Here is a 19,604-nt window from a genome sequence, read left to right as displayed (position 1 = left end):
AGTATTTGCACTATTAAGAGAATTATAGTGAAAGAACACGGATAGACACTATCTTAAGTGTGGAGCAACTTTGAAAGAGACACAGAAAACGCTGAAACAACAGATATCCCCTTTCTGAACCTCATCCCTATGAAAGGAAATGAAAAGGCATTTTTCGAGAACATGAATTGACTACATCCAGTTATGCAGATTTGTACTCACCTTTTTCTAGGTGATGCTTTTCTTTGGCTTTGAAATACTGCATGAATCCCATTTCTTCCATAATACTGTGACTTTCTCTAGAATCTCCAGAAGCCAGACTGTCATCAAGGCAAAGACCGATCTTGCTACAGATAAGGTCCTCAATAGCTATTGTGGCCTTCACCAACTCCATAAGCAATTTCAAAAGATGCTGATAAGATTCCTGCAGCTTTTTCCTAGAACAAAAGCATATCAAACACTTCAAAAATTGCATGCACTTGATTTAAAAGACACTTTGAAGCTACTGAAAAACTGACAGTCTAAAACGGATATCTTGCCATAGTTTGACAGTTATCAGTGAAGAGGATTCAGACAACTCACAAAAAAACAAAGCCATTTTCACAGAGCAGGCTCAGCAAAAAAACCTTTGTCTTCTCCAGTTAGATGGCGAGATCATACTGCAGTCACAAGCATTTCAGGCTTCCACATTTGTAGAAGCACCAGTAGGGAGAACACTTTTACTACTATAGTATCTGTGACATCAAAATAACTAGGGGTGTTCTGGCAGAGTAGACAACAAAAATTATAATTATTAAAACATTTGAGTTGTAAGAAAAACAGTAAGCCAGTTTCTTAAAGGTGAGAGAGGGAATTCTTCTAGAAACTTATTCAGCATGACAGCTTCTCTAACCCACACATTCCAATGACAAATCAAACCAATCCACATCGCACTGAAAGGTTTCTGTGTCCAAGAGGCCTTCTCCATTTCCTAGCTTTTTTCAAGATTATAGACAGTGAAAACCCCAAAACACCAAAGTCTCCATCAGACCACAAGCAAAGAAGGAAGAAAAAAAATAATCTTGCTCTCCATATCAAGATAGGTTGGTAATTAAAAAAATCTCAAAAAAACTTCCAAATAAAATCAAAATATCATCATCCTACACTATTAATTCAACCTGGCTTAATTTTGCCTGGTTACTGATTTCTTTATGAAAAGTGAGAAAACAAGTAAACAAAAACTCAACCACTAAGCATTAGGTAACACAAGATGTACAAACCTTTCATCCTTGGACTGCTCCATATCAGATCTCAACATGGCTACCAAATTCCCTCCTTCTTGGTTTTCTCTGTCCCGCCGCTGAAGGAGTGTCTCCAGTTCAGAGTTGGTCTCCCCTATTTCACAGTTTAAAGACTCCACTTTCTTTTCCAGCTGTGGAAAATACAGTAACAATGCAACAAAGTCGACCATTTTGCCTAAACTATGAACTTCACCCAATGATCTTACCCTCCATCACTTCGTATATATTCACACAATCGTCGTCTGCTGTTATGCAAATTTGATTATACAAGTACTAGAAATGAAGGACAGCAGAAAGACTAAAAATGAATAGATTTTTTTTTTTTTTTAGTTCTCCTTTTCCAATGTTGATTTTGCTTCAGGGAGCTGCCTCACTTGCATTCAGACTCAGTGCATACAAGCAGTGCAAAAAGCTTGTAAAAACTTTGCATCATACTTTAGTTCACTCTTAGTTTGCTTTCATTGCTGTGCCTCAAAGACACAAAGCAATGTCCTAGCATAAATTTTGACACTGTAGCACACAAACCTGAACAGCAACCCGATCCAGTATCATCAGTGCCAGCTTTCTTCTTTGCTTTATAAGCTCTGCCTGAAAACAAGTTTCTAGAAAAATGTCTTCTCTCCTCATGTTTATATGTTCAGATGACACCTCCATCCCATTTAAATACATATATGTATGTATATACCCACCCTAACCCCCAGATTTTGCTGCCAAACAAATCAGTACTATTTTGTTAGAAACTTTGTCTCGTAAGCAAGCCAACAAATCAGTCAAAATATCTATTTGGGAGGGAACTGCAAGGAAAGAAAAGCATTGTACTCCCATGCCAACTTTCTCACCCCTCATCAAATCCTGCATGAAGAGCAGCAAACAATAATGCATTTCTTCCAGCAGGGGAAATTCTTAGTGTTACTCCCAGTTTTCCCACTAAGCATAAGGCCTAACAGAACAGTCTAATACACCAAATGTACATTTTGGTCAGAGCTTCCTGAATTGCAAGAGAAGACTTGAATGTTTTATTTTGTTTTATCTTCTATTTTGAAAACTCAAAGCTATTATTTTAATCATTGAAAAAGAACTTGACATTTCTAAACTTCCTAATTAAAAAAGATACCTTTTTCAAGCTGATCCTCTCTCTCTAAAGCTCTCTAGGTAACCTAGATATTTGCTTTACAGAAGGCATAAAAACTTTGTTTTGTTTGGCAAGCAAATATTACCTTTGCCACTTCCAGATCCAAACTTCCCATTCTCCTATCTTACTTCCTCCAAGCTATAGGTCAGTTGGTCTAACAAAAGCTACTAGAGCACTATTTTCTTGACAAAAAAAATGTGATAGATACAGATGGCATCAATACCCAGACAACAAAAAGGCAAACATCCAACCTTCTTTTATAAAGCAGGGTTAATCTTCCTGAGAAATGGCTGAAGACCAGTTTTCAAGCCAATACCCAGTTTCAATTTCCATGTTACTGCTGTAGCACGCCAACTAAGAGACAGAGCCCATCATACATTACATCTTGAAAACTAGAGATCACAAGAATTATACACACAGTCCCTCTATATATATCTTGAGAAAGGCGAGAGCACTGTGCTAAAATACAACCACAAAGGTGCATTTAAAATCTAGGTTTAAAATATTTTCCACGCACCTGGATAATTATTGCTGCTTTTTCCTGCAGCTGGGCTGATAACATCTCCTGCTCCTTTTGGTGAGCAGCCTGTGCCTTCTCCCTCTCCTGAATCAACATCTGCTCCTTGTCATGTAGCGATGTCTTTTTTTCAACTTCAAATTCGTCCTGCGTAAGTCACATAGACTTTGATTTACAGGGGGGACGGGGGAACACCCCCCAACAAACCCACAACCAAAACCCTCCCCCTCCCCCCTTTTTTCTGTAAATGTGCACACCTTGCCTCTCAGATTAACTAGCAGTAACTTACATAGTTAACACTCCCAATCAGCAAAATTATGCCAAAACCATAATTTAAAAATAATTAAGTAGGTAAATGGGCTATCTGAATGTGCTCACTGAGACTTGGGTCATTTCAGACTGCTGAGATAGTGAAGAGGAACAGAAAACAGATGGACAAGTCAGGACAGAGATGGACAGAAGCCACTTTCAGCAAATACAAGTAGTACAACATGCATAGTTGTTCCAGTTGTTCCATAGAGTTCCACATAGGAGGAGTGATTTACCAGAACAAACTGAAAATCTCCAAAGTAGATTTACATGGCTAAATGATCTAGAAGCTATTAAATTGGATCTCACTTACCTCAGAGTGCTCTAAAGCACTCTAAAGGAAGGGATTATTAGACATCCCCCACTCCTGCATCAGCAAATAAGGGAGGTGAAGCAAGGTCCCTCGGATCCCTTCCCAAAGAGGCTAAAAGGAAGTAACTGGTTCCACAACACCAGAACTGGGAAATAAGTCTTCCTGATCACAGTATAAAAAAAAAAGTGCAATTTGATCTATAAATACCAATACACTCCAAGGTGATAGCTGCCTTTTTTTTTTTTTTTTTTTTTTTAAATCGGTAAGTCAGGAAAACAATTTTTCTCCAGGGCATGAAATAAGACTTTGGAGCAGAACATACGTAGTAACCTGAGATGTCCTGGATCCTTTGTGGAAGACTCAGCCAGTCCTTGCACTGAGTAGAATAACCCATCTATCACCAGCTCCTCAGGCAAGGACTGCTTGCTGCTTGATGAGGCCATAAGGTTTGCTATCATAGCCAAGATCAAGACCAATACTGGCACTTGGGCAATAACAATACCAACTTCTACCCAGAATCCACAAGGCAGAAGGCGGCAGAAAAGCCAAGTCTGCCCAGAATTATAGACTCAAACAGCAGAGCACTTCACAGTTAGCAAGATACAAACGAACAGACCCAAGGGGCATGAGGACTTTCCTCAACCAGTACAGTAAACTTGTGGACTAAGCCTCTGAAACAGCCTGACTATTCTTCTCAGAAGCAGTGCATCCACTAAAAGAGTATGTCAGACTGCAGAAAGGAACTCTGAATACCTAAAATCTGCTAGGGGAGGTGGGGGAAGAAAGCAAGTAAACTGGCTGGCATGAAGACAACCCCATAAATGAGCATGGGGGAAGGAGGCAAGGGAAGGCTCATTGTAAAAACCTGTATCAGACCATGACGCAGGTCAGCCTGACACTGCAAAGAGATCCAGTCAGTCTCTTCTGGGACAAAACACCAGTCGTCAAGTTAATGAGAGAAAAAAAAAAGAACAGAGACATCTGTACTAGAAGCAGAATTATCCCTACAAAATTTCAACAAAAAGGGAGGTTTCTGGTGTCCCAAATGCTACTCAGTAACTAAATCACCAAGGCAGAACAAGAGAGAGAAAAGCAGGAATCACTTCTGGGGTATATGCACAACAGTCAGTCCAGTCCAGTTTCTGTGGACTGAAGGCTGAGGTTCAGCTGAGGACAGCAATGCTAAATATACCTCCAGCAGCTTTTCAGGATACACTAGTGTCCTCTGTTTCAAAAGACAGCCACACTAGACGGAGAGAGGTCAAAGAATGACCAGGACTCCACAGTGGGCCAGAGGCAGGAAACAGGAGAAATTTTCTGCACATCCGCAGCATCCAGTTCCAGAGGTTTGTGCAACTGTTAGGAAGAAGTCCCACCTCAGGTTGGAGCACTGGACAGGAACAGCAAGGTTCTATTGAAATCTCCCAAGGGAAGCAAATAAGGAGATGGTAGTTCATCTATCTAAGTTATTTGTGCTCAACAAGTTGAGCTCAATACGTGCTCAGTACAGTGATAACACTGAGATGAATGTAAGCGCTGCTCTCAGCCTCTTGGCGAGTTTCCCTCTCTCTTCTGACACAGGATGTGTCTTCGCCATTCATTTAATAGCTCTACCTAAATTCATTTAATAGCTCTAAATGCTTGTCACCTAACCAATGAAGACATTTTGCACAAGGCTCAGAAGATGATAGGCAATTACTACATCGTACACAAGGCCAAACAAAGATAATTTTCAGGGATAAGCACCTTGAAGATGCTCATCAAGATGAAAGTTTGGAACTCAAATGATGAGCCCAAGAAAGCAGAAATTAAGAACAACTACAAAAAATCTCATGCACAAAGTGCTCGGTGTCATCACATACTTGGTAAAAGCTCAGATAACACTAAACATTTTTTGCCATATATACACGCATAGTCTCAGCAGACACCAAGAAGAAAAAGTTTCAAATGACAAACTGAACATAAATGTACACAAGGACTGTTGCTTAGAGCAAATACATTCCACTGATTTTTTTGGTTTTGTTTGAAGGACACCACTTCACATCCAATTCAGGATTTTAAGACAACCCTGTAATAAATACTGTAACTGCTTACAGAACACTGCATTGCTTCCAATACTGCTTTTCTAGTTCTAACATTGTGAAGCAAGGAAGAGATCTAACTCAGGTTGTCTTTTTAAAGTCATATGGCTGAAGAACAAAAATGTATACCAATTGTTCCTTTTCAGAAGAACATGCTACCAGTGCATGCTCTGAAGTTCGTTTTAATCAGACCCTACCTTCAGCTGTGCAATCTGCTGTTCAAGCAGTACCTCCGACTGACACTTCAGCAGCTCAATCTCTTCCTGGAACTGAAGCTGTTGCTTCAATTTTACCTCCTCAAATTGAGCCAGAAGAGCTGTCCGCACAGTTTCTACTTCAGAGGCCGATGCAGAAGCATACATCTGCAGACAAGTAAGTAATATAAAATATTTTAGCCATAGTGTTATAATGAAGGAAGAAACCAAACCAAATCAAAACCATCAAGCTCAGCCAAATTCTTAAGAGTATTTTCACAACAGTTCTCTCCAGTCCTCAAGGCCATACAGAGCTGCTATCTATCATCACGCTGACTATAGAAAAAAGCAAGTTGATAAAAATAGGTAAGAAGCAACAGGGCATTAGGTACCAAGTATCTCCTGTATTCATGAGACCATCAGGTCAGACTAACAGAGTACTCCCTACTTGTTCCTTCCAACAGACATTTGTCTAAGAGAATTTCAAAGAAATAAGGAAGAAAGAGGGGGAAAGAAACACACGGAGAGCATATTTTGTTAAGACACAATTTCTCTTGTTCAAACAGGATTAAACATTAACGCAGCTATATTTAATGCAATTATCCTGTGAGATACAACAAAGAAGTCCATCAAAAATATAAGAGAAAGGTTTGGGGTTTTTTTGTTCATTTGGTTTTTTTTTTCCTATTATCCTCTGTGAGAAGAGTCACTGTAGTCATCAGAATAGAGAGAAATCCTGTTTCTAGGATGAAGGGCTTAAAAATTTAAAAATCATGAGAACTTCCCACAAAACTAACTCCCCAGGGCAAGCTATTCTTCCAAAAGTAAAGAGAGTTTGCAATGCACCCCAGCCAGCTGGAAACCACTACCAGCACTAAGCCCTGACAGTCCAAAAGAACACAGGGGATCGCCTCAAATCTAAATGTTTTTTGTGAGGTGCACCAAGTAATACAAAGGTGCACCAGTGATTAGGGAGTTATTTGGCACACTATCCAATTTTCAAATTAGTAAGTGAAAAAGCAAAAGTAAGTTACATTTTAACATAACATATGTTGTTTCATTATAGCTGGATAAAGCTTATTTTGTTTGTGACTTCTTCTAATATATGAATGTAATAATACAGAAAAGTGAAAAGTCTTGATCCCTTGTGGCTGCTTGCATCAACAGAAGTCAGATTGCATAACAGACTGAAGATATAGAAGATCTTATTCCATTTCAACGTTTAAAGAGAACATAGTGTAGATGATCAAATTCTTAGCCTTCACTATGAAAGTAAACATCATCAAGCTTACACATAAACATTCCCAACAAGAAGAAATGGTAAAGCTTTAAGGGCAACTAGGAAGATTTGAAACCTCACTGAGAAAACAAGAAATCTTGGAAAAGTATTACCTACTATAATTTCTCTAAGAAAAGAAGAAATCAATGTTAGTAAAGGTTGTTCACTCATAAAAGCTTGAAGTGAGCTGTTACTTTCCACAAATGGTTAATGACCTAACTTATTACCTGTTTGTTTTCTATCAAAATGGCAGCTTTAAAATTTTGAATTAAATACAGCAGGAACTCAGAAGCAAGCAAGCCCACTTTTCCCCTCCCCCCACCCTCCAGTAAAGAGAGCACTACAAACATGGATTTAAATTTTAAAAATTCTGGATAATTCACATATCTGAATTCTTTTAAGTTCTTTTAGATAAAAAGCAGGGCTTAAAACTGTTAACTTTGTCTCTTCTTATCTACTGGCACTATTAAAAAAAAAAAAATCCCCAAAGCACCTAGATATACCGCCTTACTTCTAAAGGTTAATAAAACTGAATTTACTTTAACATAAAGGATGGATTATTTTGGGTTTAGGTATTAGCAACATTCCGACCTCTTGCTCATGTTCATGCTGTGCTTTTAGTTTCCCCAATTCTTTTTCCAGCTCCCTGGAGTATTCTTCCTTATGTTTCTTAATTTCTGCCCCATGAAGATCCTGAAGTTCTTGGAGTGCTTTTCTATGCTTTTCCTCCATATGCAATACTTCCTCACGTAATATATCCAGGGCCAGACGTTTTTCTTCTTCCAGCAACCTCCTTTGATTTTGAAGAGCTGTGTTCAAATCATCCTGTGTAAGCATTAATTAAAAAAGGGGAGGAAAAAAGTAAGTACAAATATTTTTGTAACCCATTTGTAAAGCACATGGCCTGCTGTATCAAAGCTTTTCAAGTAAACACAATATTGCCTCATGAATGATGAGCACACATACATATATACACTCCCTATATCATTGAAATGGGTTTATTTTTCCTATCTAGTAAAAGTTTTGTAAATCCCCTGCTTTCTCCTCTATTCATGACAGCATTCCCCATCAGCACAATCTTCAACTTTTGCTTTTTGAAGTTCTTTACACTCAAGAACAACTAAAATGCATATTTAATATTAGTTAGCGAAGATAGGACAGAAGAAAAATAGCCACCTTTCCCCTCATAAGACCTTCCTCTTAGCCTTTGCAGGCACAGAAACAACATATAATCATAATTTTGGGAAGTGGGCATGGCAACAGACAAGTCTGAAAAACAGTACGTCTCTCTCTGGAAGGCTCTGAAGTTTTAGCAATGAGCTAAGCCTTCTTACCTCTTTGACTTGGAGAAGTCTTGGGATCATTTTTTACCCATCTGAACTCTAAAAGAGCTCACACCTCTGCCCTATCAAGAGTAAAGCTATGGACTTCTGTTAAAGGCCCTAAGACAAGGTCCACTCACCCGCAACCTGCTCCCAAAATCCCATCTGGGACCTTTAGAGATACCTTTCTTCCATTCTTCCCCTTGAGACTGTGCCACTAAGGAGGATCTTTGGATTCCTAGAGATGTAGCTTAACCTACAGAATTACATTTACTTTGTTCTAATCAATTCTGGAGAATTACATGGTAACTCTATCAGGCAGAGAAGCTCCGAGCCACAAAATGGAGACCCTCCAATCAGGATTATGCTAAAAATATTTACTTCATTTGTACCTTTTCCACACACTAAGATAGAAAACTCATTAGTCTGAGCATTCGGGGGGTGAAGCGACAGATGATTAATTTTCAGCTTTAGTTTCCTATTTCAGCTCACAATATGGCCACACACAAGCGCTAGTGCTGGCACAAAGGAGGCTGTAGAAATACACCCCAAGAACAAGGGAAAAGGTGATCCCACACAATGTACCATTAAATTTCACCTTCTGTGCCAAGTTCTTTCTGACTCACCTTATGAGCTTCTTCTGCTTCAGCAGCCATGGCTTTAAGTTTTTCCATATGAACAGTAGCTAGCTCAATTTTCAAATTATTTTGGGAAAGCTGAAGTTCTTCAGCATGCTTTAATTTCAACATCTCTATCTCCTGAGCCAAGCGTGCTTGATCCATTTTATCTTTTTCACGGAGCTGTTCTGTGTGCTGCAGCTGTAGCTTTTCAAGAGCCTGACGATGTTCATCTCTTATATTCTGAATTTCAGACAGGTAGGATGACTCCAAGGAATCCAGATTTGATAAGTGTTTAGCCTCCAGCTCATCAATTTGTGCCTGATGCTTCGTCTGTAGTTCAGCAACACAAGCTTCAAGCTGAATCTGCTGTTTACTTTCTAGTGTAGATTTAAGTGTCTCAATTTCAGCTCGGTGCTTTGTCTGAAACTCAGCTGAAAGAGACAAAATCTGCTGCTTATGTTTCTCCTGTAACTGCTGACTTTGGAGTTCCAGCTCATCGACATGTTTCTTTTTCAGCTCTTGGAGAAGAACCTCTTGCTCATTTGTGAATTTCTGAGTCATAGCTTTGTGTTCCTCCATAAACCTGTATTATTTCCAAGAAAGTTAAGAGAATATTGTCAAAAAGACACTGTTGTTTTTAAAAAAAATTATTTAAATAAATAAAAAAATCAAAGAAAAATAAGTAGGCTGTACTTAGCCTCCACAAATTTTACTTTATGTTTCAAATAGAGAACTAATTCAAAGCAAGCCACAAAGATGATTTCATAGCCACATAATTAAAGGTTTATGCAATATCACTTGGTAGTATCTGGTTATTACTCGGTAGACTGGAACCCTATTAAATTACTCACTAATACAAAGCAACATACAAACATCATTCTCTGTTTAAGAAAATACTGCCATATGAGAGCATCTAGGGCATAGTACATACATTGTCCACATCTCGAATGTGTTGTCTGCGAGTAAAAAACTGTCATAAGAAACACCTCTAAAAACATCTGCTTAAGACTGACACATAAAACCACTGTGGAAGTGTATGTGGGATACTTGGGGGCTCCCCCAAACTCATCTCAGCTCTCTGAGGTCTGCTTAAAGCTTGATGCAGAAGATTTCTTATCTGAAATGCTGCAATTTACTGTAATCATTAACCATAGTATTTTTGGATACAGACACCAATAATTAAAAAGTGATTGGTTATTTAAAGCCTAAGTTCCTGCTTTCAGCATTTTCTTACTGTAATTATTTCCACAATTTTGTTCTATGAGTGTATGTTTGGGAAGGAAAGAAGGGATAAACTTGAAGCAATGCACACAAATACAAACATGTAGTTGTTTGCGTATTTCCTTTAATACACTAAAAGCAATGGGGGTAGGAAGGGGAGGAAAAACTGAGCAGCCTTCATGTTTAACCAGAACTAAAGAATACCATATGCAGCCCATCAGCCTCAGCATTCAGTGGATAACACAAGCTTCATTCACCAGGAAAAACTGGCTCAAATTCATTTGAATTGTTTGAAAACACTTGAAAAGATTTAGAGAATTTTTCCAATTACATGTCCTGTAACACTTCCCCTCCTCCAACGCTAGTATATGATTTTCAGCTGTGTGTTGTATTCTTAACTGTAACAGGCAGAACTTGACTACACTTCATTTGATTTGCTAGACTAGATTAAATGCATTTACATGAAGCACAATTCTATAGTAAACCATAATGGACAACATTACTGTTCCTTGGGAGAGTAAGCTTTACATATATAAGTTAGCTGGTGCCATCAAGTGACAAACCCACATCACTACGACTTACTAAATTTAAAATAAGAAAAAGTAACAATGACTGAACTGATAAATGAAAGTGCTCGAATACTCAGGACTTACTTGTTTTGTGCTTCCATAAGTTTCAGTGCACATTCTTCCTGCACAGAAAGCGTGGCCTTTTCCATTTCTTTCGCCATGAGTGCTTTGGCTGCCTGCAGGTCACTGTCATATTGTTCCTGAGATTTCTGCATAGCCTGTGCACCTGCAAGGCTGTCCTCTAGTTGCTGCAAGCTGTTTTGCTGCTCTTTTACCAGCTTCTCCAATTCTAGAATTTTGGCAGCTTGGCGATCTTGAAGCTGATTCATTTCAGCTTCACGAAGTTCAAACTCCTTTTGTAAATTCTGCTTCTCATACTCCGCTCTATTTTGCAGGTCTATACGCAACAGTGATAACTTCTCTTCTGCTTGGATTCTCTGGTCCTCGCTTTCACATTTCCATTTCTTCTCTTTTTCTTTGTACATAGTCTCTATTTTCTGGACTTCTTCTCTGGCTTCCCTTAATTTATTCTTGTGATCTTCAGCAATTTTATATTTTACCTGTGAACACAGTTATTTTAAAAAAATGCATAAAATATCAAAACCAAACTGAAGTGTGTGAAGTGAATGTTCTCAGGCATTTAAGGTCTTGGAGAGATTCAATTCTTGCAGTGAAGTCACCCTTTCAAATAAAAGTAAGGCTGAAATGTCAATTTATAGGTACTTGAATTTAACGCACTTAAGAATTAATTGGGGTAAGGAAGATAAGAAAAAATTATGGGAAAATTCTAGAATTAATATGGTACTCTGTTGTTTTCTCTTGGGGCCACTTTTCTTCATTTCAGGAGTTCAAATTATAAAGTTATGGGCACCTTAGGTGTTTATATTGGGCATGATTAAAAATCTCTTTTAAATCTCTCCTCTCGTTATACGTTCCAGTGGTATTGTATACGCAATGTCCAAGACCATCATCTCGTACACAGCATAAAAGCAGTATAAAAAGCAAGTAGCATAAAAACAGAAGCCAAAGCACCAAATGATTGCTCAATGACAAAAGGAAAAAAAAGACTCTAAAAATACAGTAGAGGTAAACAGGTAAACAAATAAATAGTAAACTAAAGAAACAACACGGTCATCTCTTAAAAGAAAATTAAGAGCTAATAAGAGGTCACAAAATATGTATTTCCAGACAGTGGGTCAGCATGCAGTACAGGCTCATTTCAAACACCACATTCTATATATGCTTATCTTTCACCCAGCCAGCAGTGCCGCAAACAAGATACTGCAGGTGGTAGGAGTAAACTAGCAGTACCGAAAGCTTCACTACTGGAAGCTTCAGCTGAATCTCCACACTATCCACAAACAGCCTGAAACTGTTTCCTCTGGCCTTCTCCACCAGTTTTTAAGTCTGGAAAGGATACACATACCTCTCTCTTTTTAAAAAGGAAGGAAAGGAGGACTTGAGAAATGAGAGCTTCATCCATCTAATTCTCATAAGCATTCAAATATTGGAACAAATTAAACAATTAATTAACATCCAATCTAAGTTTATCTTCAGATGGGACAGCTGATTTAACCGGTAAGAGGGAAGGTGCCAGATACGATTCTTTCAACTCTAAGATTTTGGCAGTATAAGAGCTGAAGGTATAAGAGCTACACCAAAGCAAAGCAAAAGCAGAAATCTGTTGTCCAAGTCTTTCTTCTTCCCTCAAAAAACGGTCTGAAAAATTGTTGCTGGTTATTTGCTTCAGAAGACAGTCCTATCAAAACCAGAAATTTCTTAGAGGGGACCCATTCAGCAGAGGGACTTTTTCCATCTACAGTGCTTTCTGCTGAATTCTCTATTACCACGTGACAGCATGCAAGTGCACCATGTTACTTCCGCACCAGGACACAACAATGTGCTGCAGGATGTTCAGGATGAGGACCTTTTCTACATTGGAGTGGTATATGTATGCTTGACATCAATATAAAAGGTGGACTGGATCAACCCTTGAAGCACCTGCCTTCCCACACTATCTGTGCTCTTAAAGGAAAGTTTGTCTGCAGAGAAGCTAAGTGTTTAACGCTAAAGTGCTCTGAACTTCAGACTCATATTCCAATATTTGTGTGTATCCATGCAAGCCCATTTAAAGCTGAAGCTACTGTCACTAAACTAGGCACATTTGAAGATAAGTGCTGCTTCTCTCTCCTTTGGCCTTCCCAACAGATTTGAGCTTGCCTAACTCTATACAAAACAGTACCCTAATACAAATTACCTTTTCCATTTCCTCTTTCAGATGCTTTTCATTCTGCACAGAAAAATCTTTTTGTTTAGTAATCTCTTCCTTTAAATTCTTTATTTCTTCTGAAAGCTCTGCAATACGCTGTTTCTCAGAATGGAGGAGAGAGAGCTTAGCTTTGTGCTCTTCATCCAGCACAGACGCTCGCTCAGCCACCTCCATTTCAACTTGACGTGCTGCATCTTGAGCACTCTGTAGGCGCACTTTAGTGATTTCTGAAAATTAAAAAAAAAAAACAAAAACAAAACAAAACAAGACATTCTGGAATTTATTTTCTTTTAACAGGTCCTATTAATGCACAGAAATAAAGCTCAATGTTGTCAGCTGTGCAGTTTATCAGTAGCCATACTAACTACAGACCAACAAGAATCCTTTATCAGGATGATTTTGTACTCTGTTCCACTTTATCACCACCTTTGAAATGTATCAGTATCAACACACACAGAATAATGGGGAAGGACCATGAAACTTGTGGCAGGACCTCCCTCCTATCAGCAACAGCCACAGGAGCTGACTTTCTTTTTGGACAATGTAATGGCAGATTTATGCAAGTTTTATCTCCCCTTTTGCACATCTCCTCATTTCCCCAGAAAGCAGATGGGACAAATCTCTAAACATTCTAATTTAAGCAGTTTTGATATACAGTCTAGTATTAAAAATAAATAAATGAAGATAAGAAATATAACTGCAAATTAAAAAAAGTTGTACTGATCCTTTTAACCAACATACAGTGGAATATAGTTATAGCCATGTATGTTATATAGCTAACTCTAAGTTATGGATGATGAGTTCAAATGTTTGCGTAACATACTGTGCTCCCAGAAAGAGGCTGGAGATACAAGAACTGCCATGATCCCTTACCTGCACCTCAACAATATAGGCATTTCATATTGAACCAGTACAAGGCAGTATATTTCTATAAATTACAGTTCCAAGAAAAGCAGCAACTGTTTAAGCCCATGATCATATAGGAAGTCTCATTAAATTTAGCCATAAGGGGAACTTTAACCTGAACCCTACAGCAAAAGATACCTATTACAAGTTCTGCTCCCCATAAATACTCTCCTCTTTGTTCAAAAAATTCATCCCAATAAGTTTGCCAACTAGTTGGCAAACACAGGAGGAAAAAGAAATATTAACGTTAAATGAGCAGAGCACCATCAAACCCACAAAAGGAACACAGGTAAAAGAGGCATGGAACATAGAACAGAAGTGGGTCTACTCTATGGAAAAGTGTGAGAACTGACCTATTTAATACAAATACAAGAGACATTTAACATAGCTGACAGATGATACTAAGAAATTTTCAAATAAATATTAATTCAGGAATTGGCAGTGCCCTTCTAGGCATCACAAATGGAAACCTGATCAGTTCCTTTTAGCAACTGCTCCACAGTTGTAGTAGGTTTTCCTATAGAATAATCAACTTCAGGTCACCACATCTTTGGAAGTGCAACTCAACATGCACGTAAAAGTCAAAAAGCAAAGTGCTGAATGCCAGGGATTAATGTGTTAAGTGTTCCCTGTAGTCTAAAGTAAACTAATAACAAATTGAAAATTTCTTCAGATAAGCCTTTAAATATTTAAAGAAAAATATAAGCCACACAAGCAGCTTACCATTTTACTTCCCAGTCTGTCAGCTCATCTTACCTTTAATATGTTCTTCTGAAAGTCGGGCACGGAGCTGCTCAAGTTCTAAACAATGTTTTCTTTTAATTTCCTCAATTTCTGTTATATATTTGTCTGACAGATCCATCTTCATTTTCATTAGATCCTCCTTATATTGAAGTGCAAGGGAAGACCTTAAAGAATCTAATTCATGCCTGTGTTGTTCTTTAAGTTGTACCTGCAAACAGGCAAGTTCTTCCTACATAAGAAATGGGTTAGAAAGACACCTTAAGCTTTGAAGAAACCATGCCGAGAATCTTTCAATGAAAGCACTACATGAATTGCACTATAATGCACCTGCTTGACACATATATACCTGGTTTCCAAAAGCCCTGCTGGTTTTGCCCTGTTCCTGCCACTTCATCTGCTACTAGAGTGGCAGAGGCCCTCAAAGTAGAATCATAGAATCATTTAGGTTGGAAAAGACCTTTAAGATCATCAAGTCCAACTGTAAACCTAACACTGCCAAGTCCACCACTAAACCGTGTCCCTAAGTGCTGTCTTAGTGTACTTCAAATAGGGAAACAGGGTGAGTAAGAACAAAATAGTCTCCAAAAAAATCTGTATATTAGAACCTTTTGAGTAAAAAAAGGTAGATACGCTCTGGAACCATGCCACAAGGCAGATCTGAGTTTCAGGAGCTGTTAGAAAGTATAATAGAGGGGGAAGTCCCACACACATCTGGGTAGAGAAACTATTGATTCTCAACACTGAAGAGACCCCCTTCTCCACACCACAGAAGTTAGAAGTAATGATCTATGAATGCAGTTTCATACTCAGCTAGGCAACAAATAGCAGCAAGAAAAAAGGCATGATGTATACATTTCTCAGTTATAACTCATCTGGTTTTTTTTGTGATTTACTAATGAAATTGAGCTCATGCTATCTTGTGTATGTCTTGCCTGCTTGTCATTCCCTCGCTAAAAAAAAAAAATAAAATAAAATCACTTTTAATAAATAATTTTAAAAATAAAAATAAAAATCTAAAGCCAAAATTAGGAAAACTCCTTTTTGAAATCTTGGTCAACTTCAAGTAAGTTGAGCAAAGAAGTCAAGATCTTAAATTACAACAAGGTACATGAAAATAGGTGCATAAATAGAAGAGGGACCAAATTAGCATCTCCACTTGATGAGAACAGACAGCAATAAAAGGCACAATTACTACAGAAGCTGTAGAGAAGAGAAGCACCATGAATTCTGCACTTGTGTGGAAGAGCTTTGATAACCCAAACAGAGGACACAAAATTACAGAACACTATGTTTCATCTGTTCTGCTGGTCTGAGAACTATTTAAAGTTGGTAATTTACAATATACTTGTCAAAAAGAATTAAGCTTTAATAAATGCCTCAAATTAACGTAACTCTTTGCTAAGAGCTAGGAATCAGACATCAGTTTTCATACAGGTCATGTAATGAACAGTAGAACTTTAATATATCAAAAATACTACCTGATGTTGTTCCAGCTGTTGATTTAGCTGACCAAGCATAACCCTTCTCTCCTTCTCAGCAGTCTCTTCAAAAACCGCAACAGAAGAACTGAGAAAAAGGTTTTGAAGTTTAAGATTGTAACATGTGTCACAAATTAAGCTAAATGAACTTGGTGGCTTACGATGTAGTACTGCAAGTAGGCATAGAGCAACTATAACAACTGCTCAGGACTGCGCACTTATGACTTCCATCGCTGTTTCTAACTACAGATCACCTAATGCCCAATCCCAATATTTAGATGCTAACGTCATCTTTTATATATAAAAAAAAAGGAAGTATGCTGTCAGAACATGAGATGAAAAGAAAGATCACCTGACATCCCCTGCTTGATCTTGACCCACTTCCAACTCTGACAGTGAATAGTCCTTCAGTTCTTGCAGTCTCTGATGCAGCAAAGTCAATTCTTCTCTGTAGTTTTCTTCAGCAACTCTTAATTTCTTTTCAAAATAAAGTCTCAGTTGTTCCAATTCAGTTTCATGCTCACTTTTTCTTTGCTGACGCTGCTGCTCAAATTCTTGTTTTAAGCGCTCTATTTCTTCCACCCGTGATGCACGAGCCAGGAGCTGCTCTTTTAGCTCTGGAACAGAGGCAAAACCAACACAAGTACTCAGAAGTATGTATCTTTAGGCTAAGTCATGCTGTGAAGATGAGCCATATTTTAGTTGTTGAGATAGCAGTAAAATGTTATCCCACAAGCTACATCAGAAAATGAACTTCTGAAAGACAAAACATTCCTTCCTCAGAAAACAGTAAAATCATGTACTCCATTTACACTGCGTTCAGATAAACCATCCTCACAACAAGAATCAAAACTATCATCAGACTGTTAGCCCTCCTCATTTCCTTGTGCTTCAGGTCTGGGCTAGTGACATGCAGAGTCCTGCAACATTGCTTAATCTTCACATCTGCTCGTTGTAGCAACCAGAAGCAATAATTTAGTCAAGAACATTTAATTTGCTCCAGGGAAACCTACCCAACAAACAAAGACGACTTTAGAACAAACTATGCAGAAAAACAAAATCACAAGAAAGAAAAAATAAAATCAATTCTGGATTACTTTAGTGATGGTTTGGCTATCCATCATTAGCTCAAGCAGAGACTAAATTCATTGAATTAAAAAGAGCCATTGAACAACAACAAAAAATAGAATGCAGTAGAAAACAGCAATCAAGGCTGGTTCAGCAAGCTATCCTCCTTTCAGGGAGTGAGGGAAATGGCCAGCATTGCAGCATATTCTTGAACTCTTTGAGAGCTTTCTTCCCCATGTTCTGTATTAAAGAAGCAGTAACATATCAGGAAGTGAAAAGATAGGAAAAAAGGACAAAAGTCATGAGGGAATTAAAAAAGCTTCCCAGATGGCTCAACTTCCCAGATGACTTAAGTTAGCTGAATCTGCACAGAATCAACTGAAGATGGAACTGCATGTCAAGAAGAATGAAGTTGGAGAAAAGCATCTGCTTACATTATACAAGAAGAGAAACTTCAGAAACATTTATGGAAACCAAGGATGCCACCCAGGAAGCAACACAGCTGATTGTCACACTGTGGTTTTGTGTAGCAAACCAGGAAATGCACACTTGGCATGAAAAATTCTCACAACGAACATGCAAACAGAAAGAATAAGAGAAGTAAGTATATGGCTCAAGCCTGCTTCCAAAGGGAGCAGTTGCCAAGCATGGGGACTAGAGGAATCAAGTGACAAGCAGGGACTAGTTAACACCACCAGCAGGATAGGCAAGGGAAGTCAATCTGGCACGGGTAGGTTTTGCCTAACCAGCAAAGTCTGTCAGCACAAAATTAACCCGGAAAGGTGTTTAACAGCTTTGAACTGGCATGTCACTCTTGCATCAAAGCAGCGATCCCACTGCCCAGCTGCTATGTTTTGAATCCACCACCACCATGAGTCCTCAAACCAATCCAAATGCATTGTCAAATGATCACTCAAGTGAAGAAAAGCAGAGTAAAACAAAACACCTTTAAGATACCACACACCAAAAGAGATATCCTCACCTGGACCACGGGCTTGCATTCTGGTCTCACCATCTCAAACAAGATGAAGAAGAAACAGAAAGGGTCCAAAGAATGGGAACGTGAGTGATTAGAAACATGGAAAGACATTTGAAAGGTTAATAAAGATTAGGGCTACAGAGAGGAAATATGAGAATTCCAGCAAATGCTATCTGCTATAATTCTGTAATATCAAAACAGAGATCTGAAAAACTCAAGGTCAAGTCTGACTAGATAATTATTTCTTCAATTTATAACCAAAAAAACAACAAAAAACCCACCCTCACAAAACCCTATTATACTTCAAAAGCTATTTACAGTTATATTATTTAGAAAATCTGAAATTGCATTTAAAACAAAAGGCAAATGTAATATGCTTCAACTACCCAAGCAGAAGTAAAGAACGCCACCTAATGTTACAGTCTCAATACAAGTTGAACACACACGTAGTCAAGGTTAACATCATGGTCTCTAGCTTTTTTATTTTTCCAAAATTTCTTCTTTCATATATTATATATCTGTTTGCACACACACACACACCTGAGACATGTTCTACTTCATTTCAGCCAAAAATGTGTGTCATCTCCAATCACTACACTCTAAAGTTGCCTGTTTTAATACACCTAAATCTTGAAACAGATATCTTAAAATACATAAAGCATACGATGTCAGATTTCAGCCAGTTGTTATTTTCTCTCAAGCTTCAAGACTTTTTCATAAGTTTAATGCAGATACACATAAGACTAACAAAAAAAGAAATTAAAAAAACCCCAAACTGTTCAAGTTTAATTGCTGTGCAACAATGTTTTCCTTTTATTTTTTGCTTTTACGTTTAGGGGATTTGTTTATTTTTTAAACAGAAGTATTGTTATGGAAAAAGGAAGTTTTTTTAGCCTTCTAGGAAAACAACATTATCATTCATTCTGATTTCAGAAGTATCACCTAAATGTTTTTATTTTTAAAATAGTGATATCTTTAACTCAGGGCTTTCCTATATTTAAGAATTAAAAGTTTTTCAGAAGATGGTGAATCTCTATTTTGAGTGTCAATGGAAAAGCATTTTATTTAACTTACCTTGAAACTGAAAGGGAAAAAAAAGCCATTTCTACCTCAAGATATAACCTAATCAAACAGTTTTAAAATATTTCTGCCTTTTTTCTTTTTTTTTTTTTTTTAAAAGGAGACTGATCTCTTAATTACCTCCAAATAAAAGAATATAACATAGCCACAATAAACCACTCGAAGCCATAAACTAAGTGGTGATCTTTACTGTCTACCTTCAATTAACAGTTTTCTCAACTGAATTCATACCCACTTCCATACTGAGTACAAACAGGAGCATGT

General features: G+C 37.9%; 1 protein-coding gene across 9 annotated transcripts in view; it reads right to left on the bottom strand.

Annotated features, from left to right (window-relative positions):
- Positions 1 to 19,604, bottom strand: part of PCNT (pericentrin) — a 99,719-nt gene that overhangs the window by 56,356 nt on the left and 23,759 nt on the right. For 7 of the 9 annotated variants that reach the window (XM_072874047.1, XM_072874046.1, XM_072874040.1 and 4 more), the window contains 12 exons: positions 18,264 to 18,296; positions 16,566 to 16,830; positions 16,214 to 16,301; positions 14,748 to 14,964; positions 13,074 to 13,312; positions 10,901 to 11,376; positions 9,033 to 9,609; positions 7,676 to 7,909; positions 5,809 to 5,973; positions 2,909 to 3,055; positions 1,239 to 1,390; positions 202 to 416 (listed from right to left, as the gene is read on the bottom strand). In XM_072874047.1, coding sequence (XP_072730148.1) covers positions 202 to 416; positions 1,239 to 1,390; positions 2,909 to 3,055; positions 5,809 to 5,973; positions 7,676 to 7,909; positions 9,033 to 9,609; positions 10,901 to 11,376; positions 13,074 to 13,312; positions 14,748 to 14,964; positions 16,214 to 16,301; positions 16,566 to 16,830; positions 18,264 to 18,296 — 2,808 coding nt within the window. The remainder of the gene's footprint in view (positions 1 to 201; positions 417 to 1,238; positions 1,391 to 2,908; positions 3,056 to 5,808; positions 5,974 to 7,675; positions 7,910 to 9,032; positions 9,610 to 10,900; positions 11,377 to 13,073; positions 13,313 to 14,747; positions 14,965 to 16,213; positions 16,302 to 16,565; positions 16,831 to 18,263; positions 18,297 to 19,604) is intronic. The other 2 variants (XM_072874045.1, XM_072874049.1) reach the window with 1 other exon arrangement.

This window comes from Ciconia boyciana, chromosome 10 (assembly GCF_034638445.1).
Source record: "Ciconia boyciana chromosome 10, ASM3463844v1, whole genome shotgun sequence".
Classification (NCBI taxonomy): domain Eukaryota; kingdom Metazoa; phylum Chordata; class Aves; order Ciconiiformes; family Ciconiidae; genus Ciconia; species Ciconia boyciana.
Note: the sequence above shows the minus strand (reverse complement) of the source record. Positions and strands in the feature narration are given on the sequence as shown.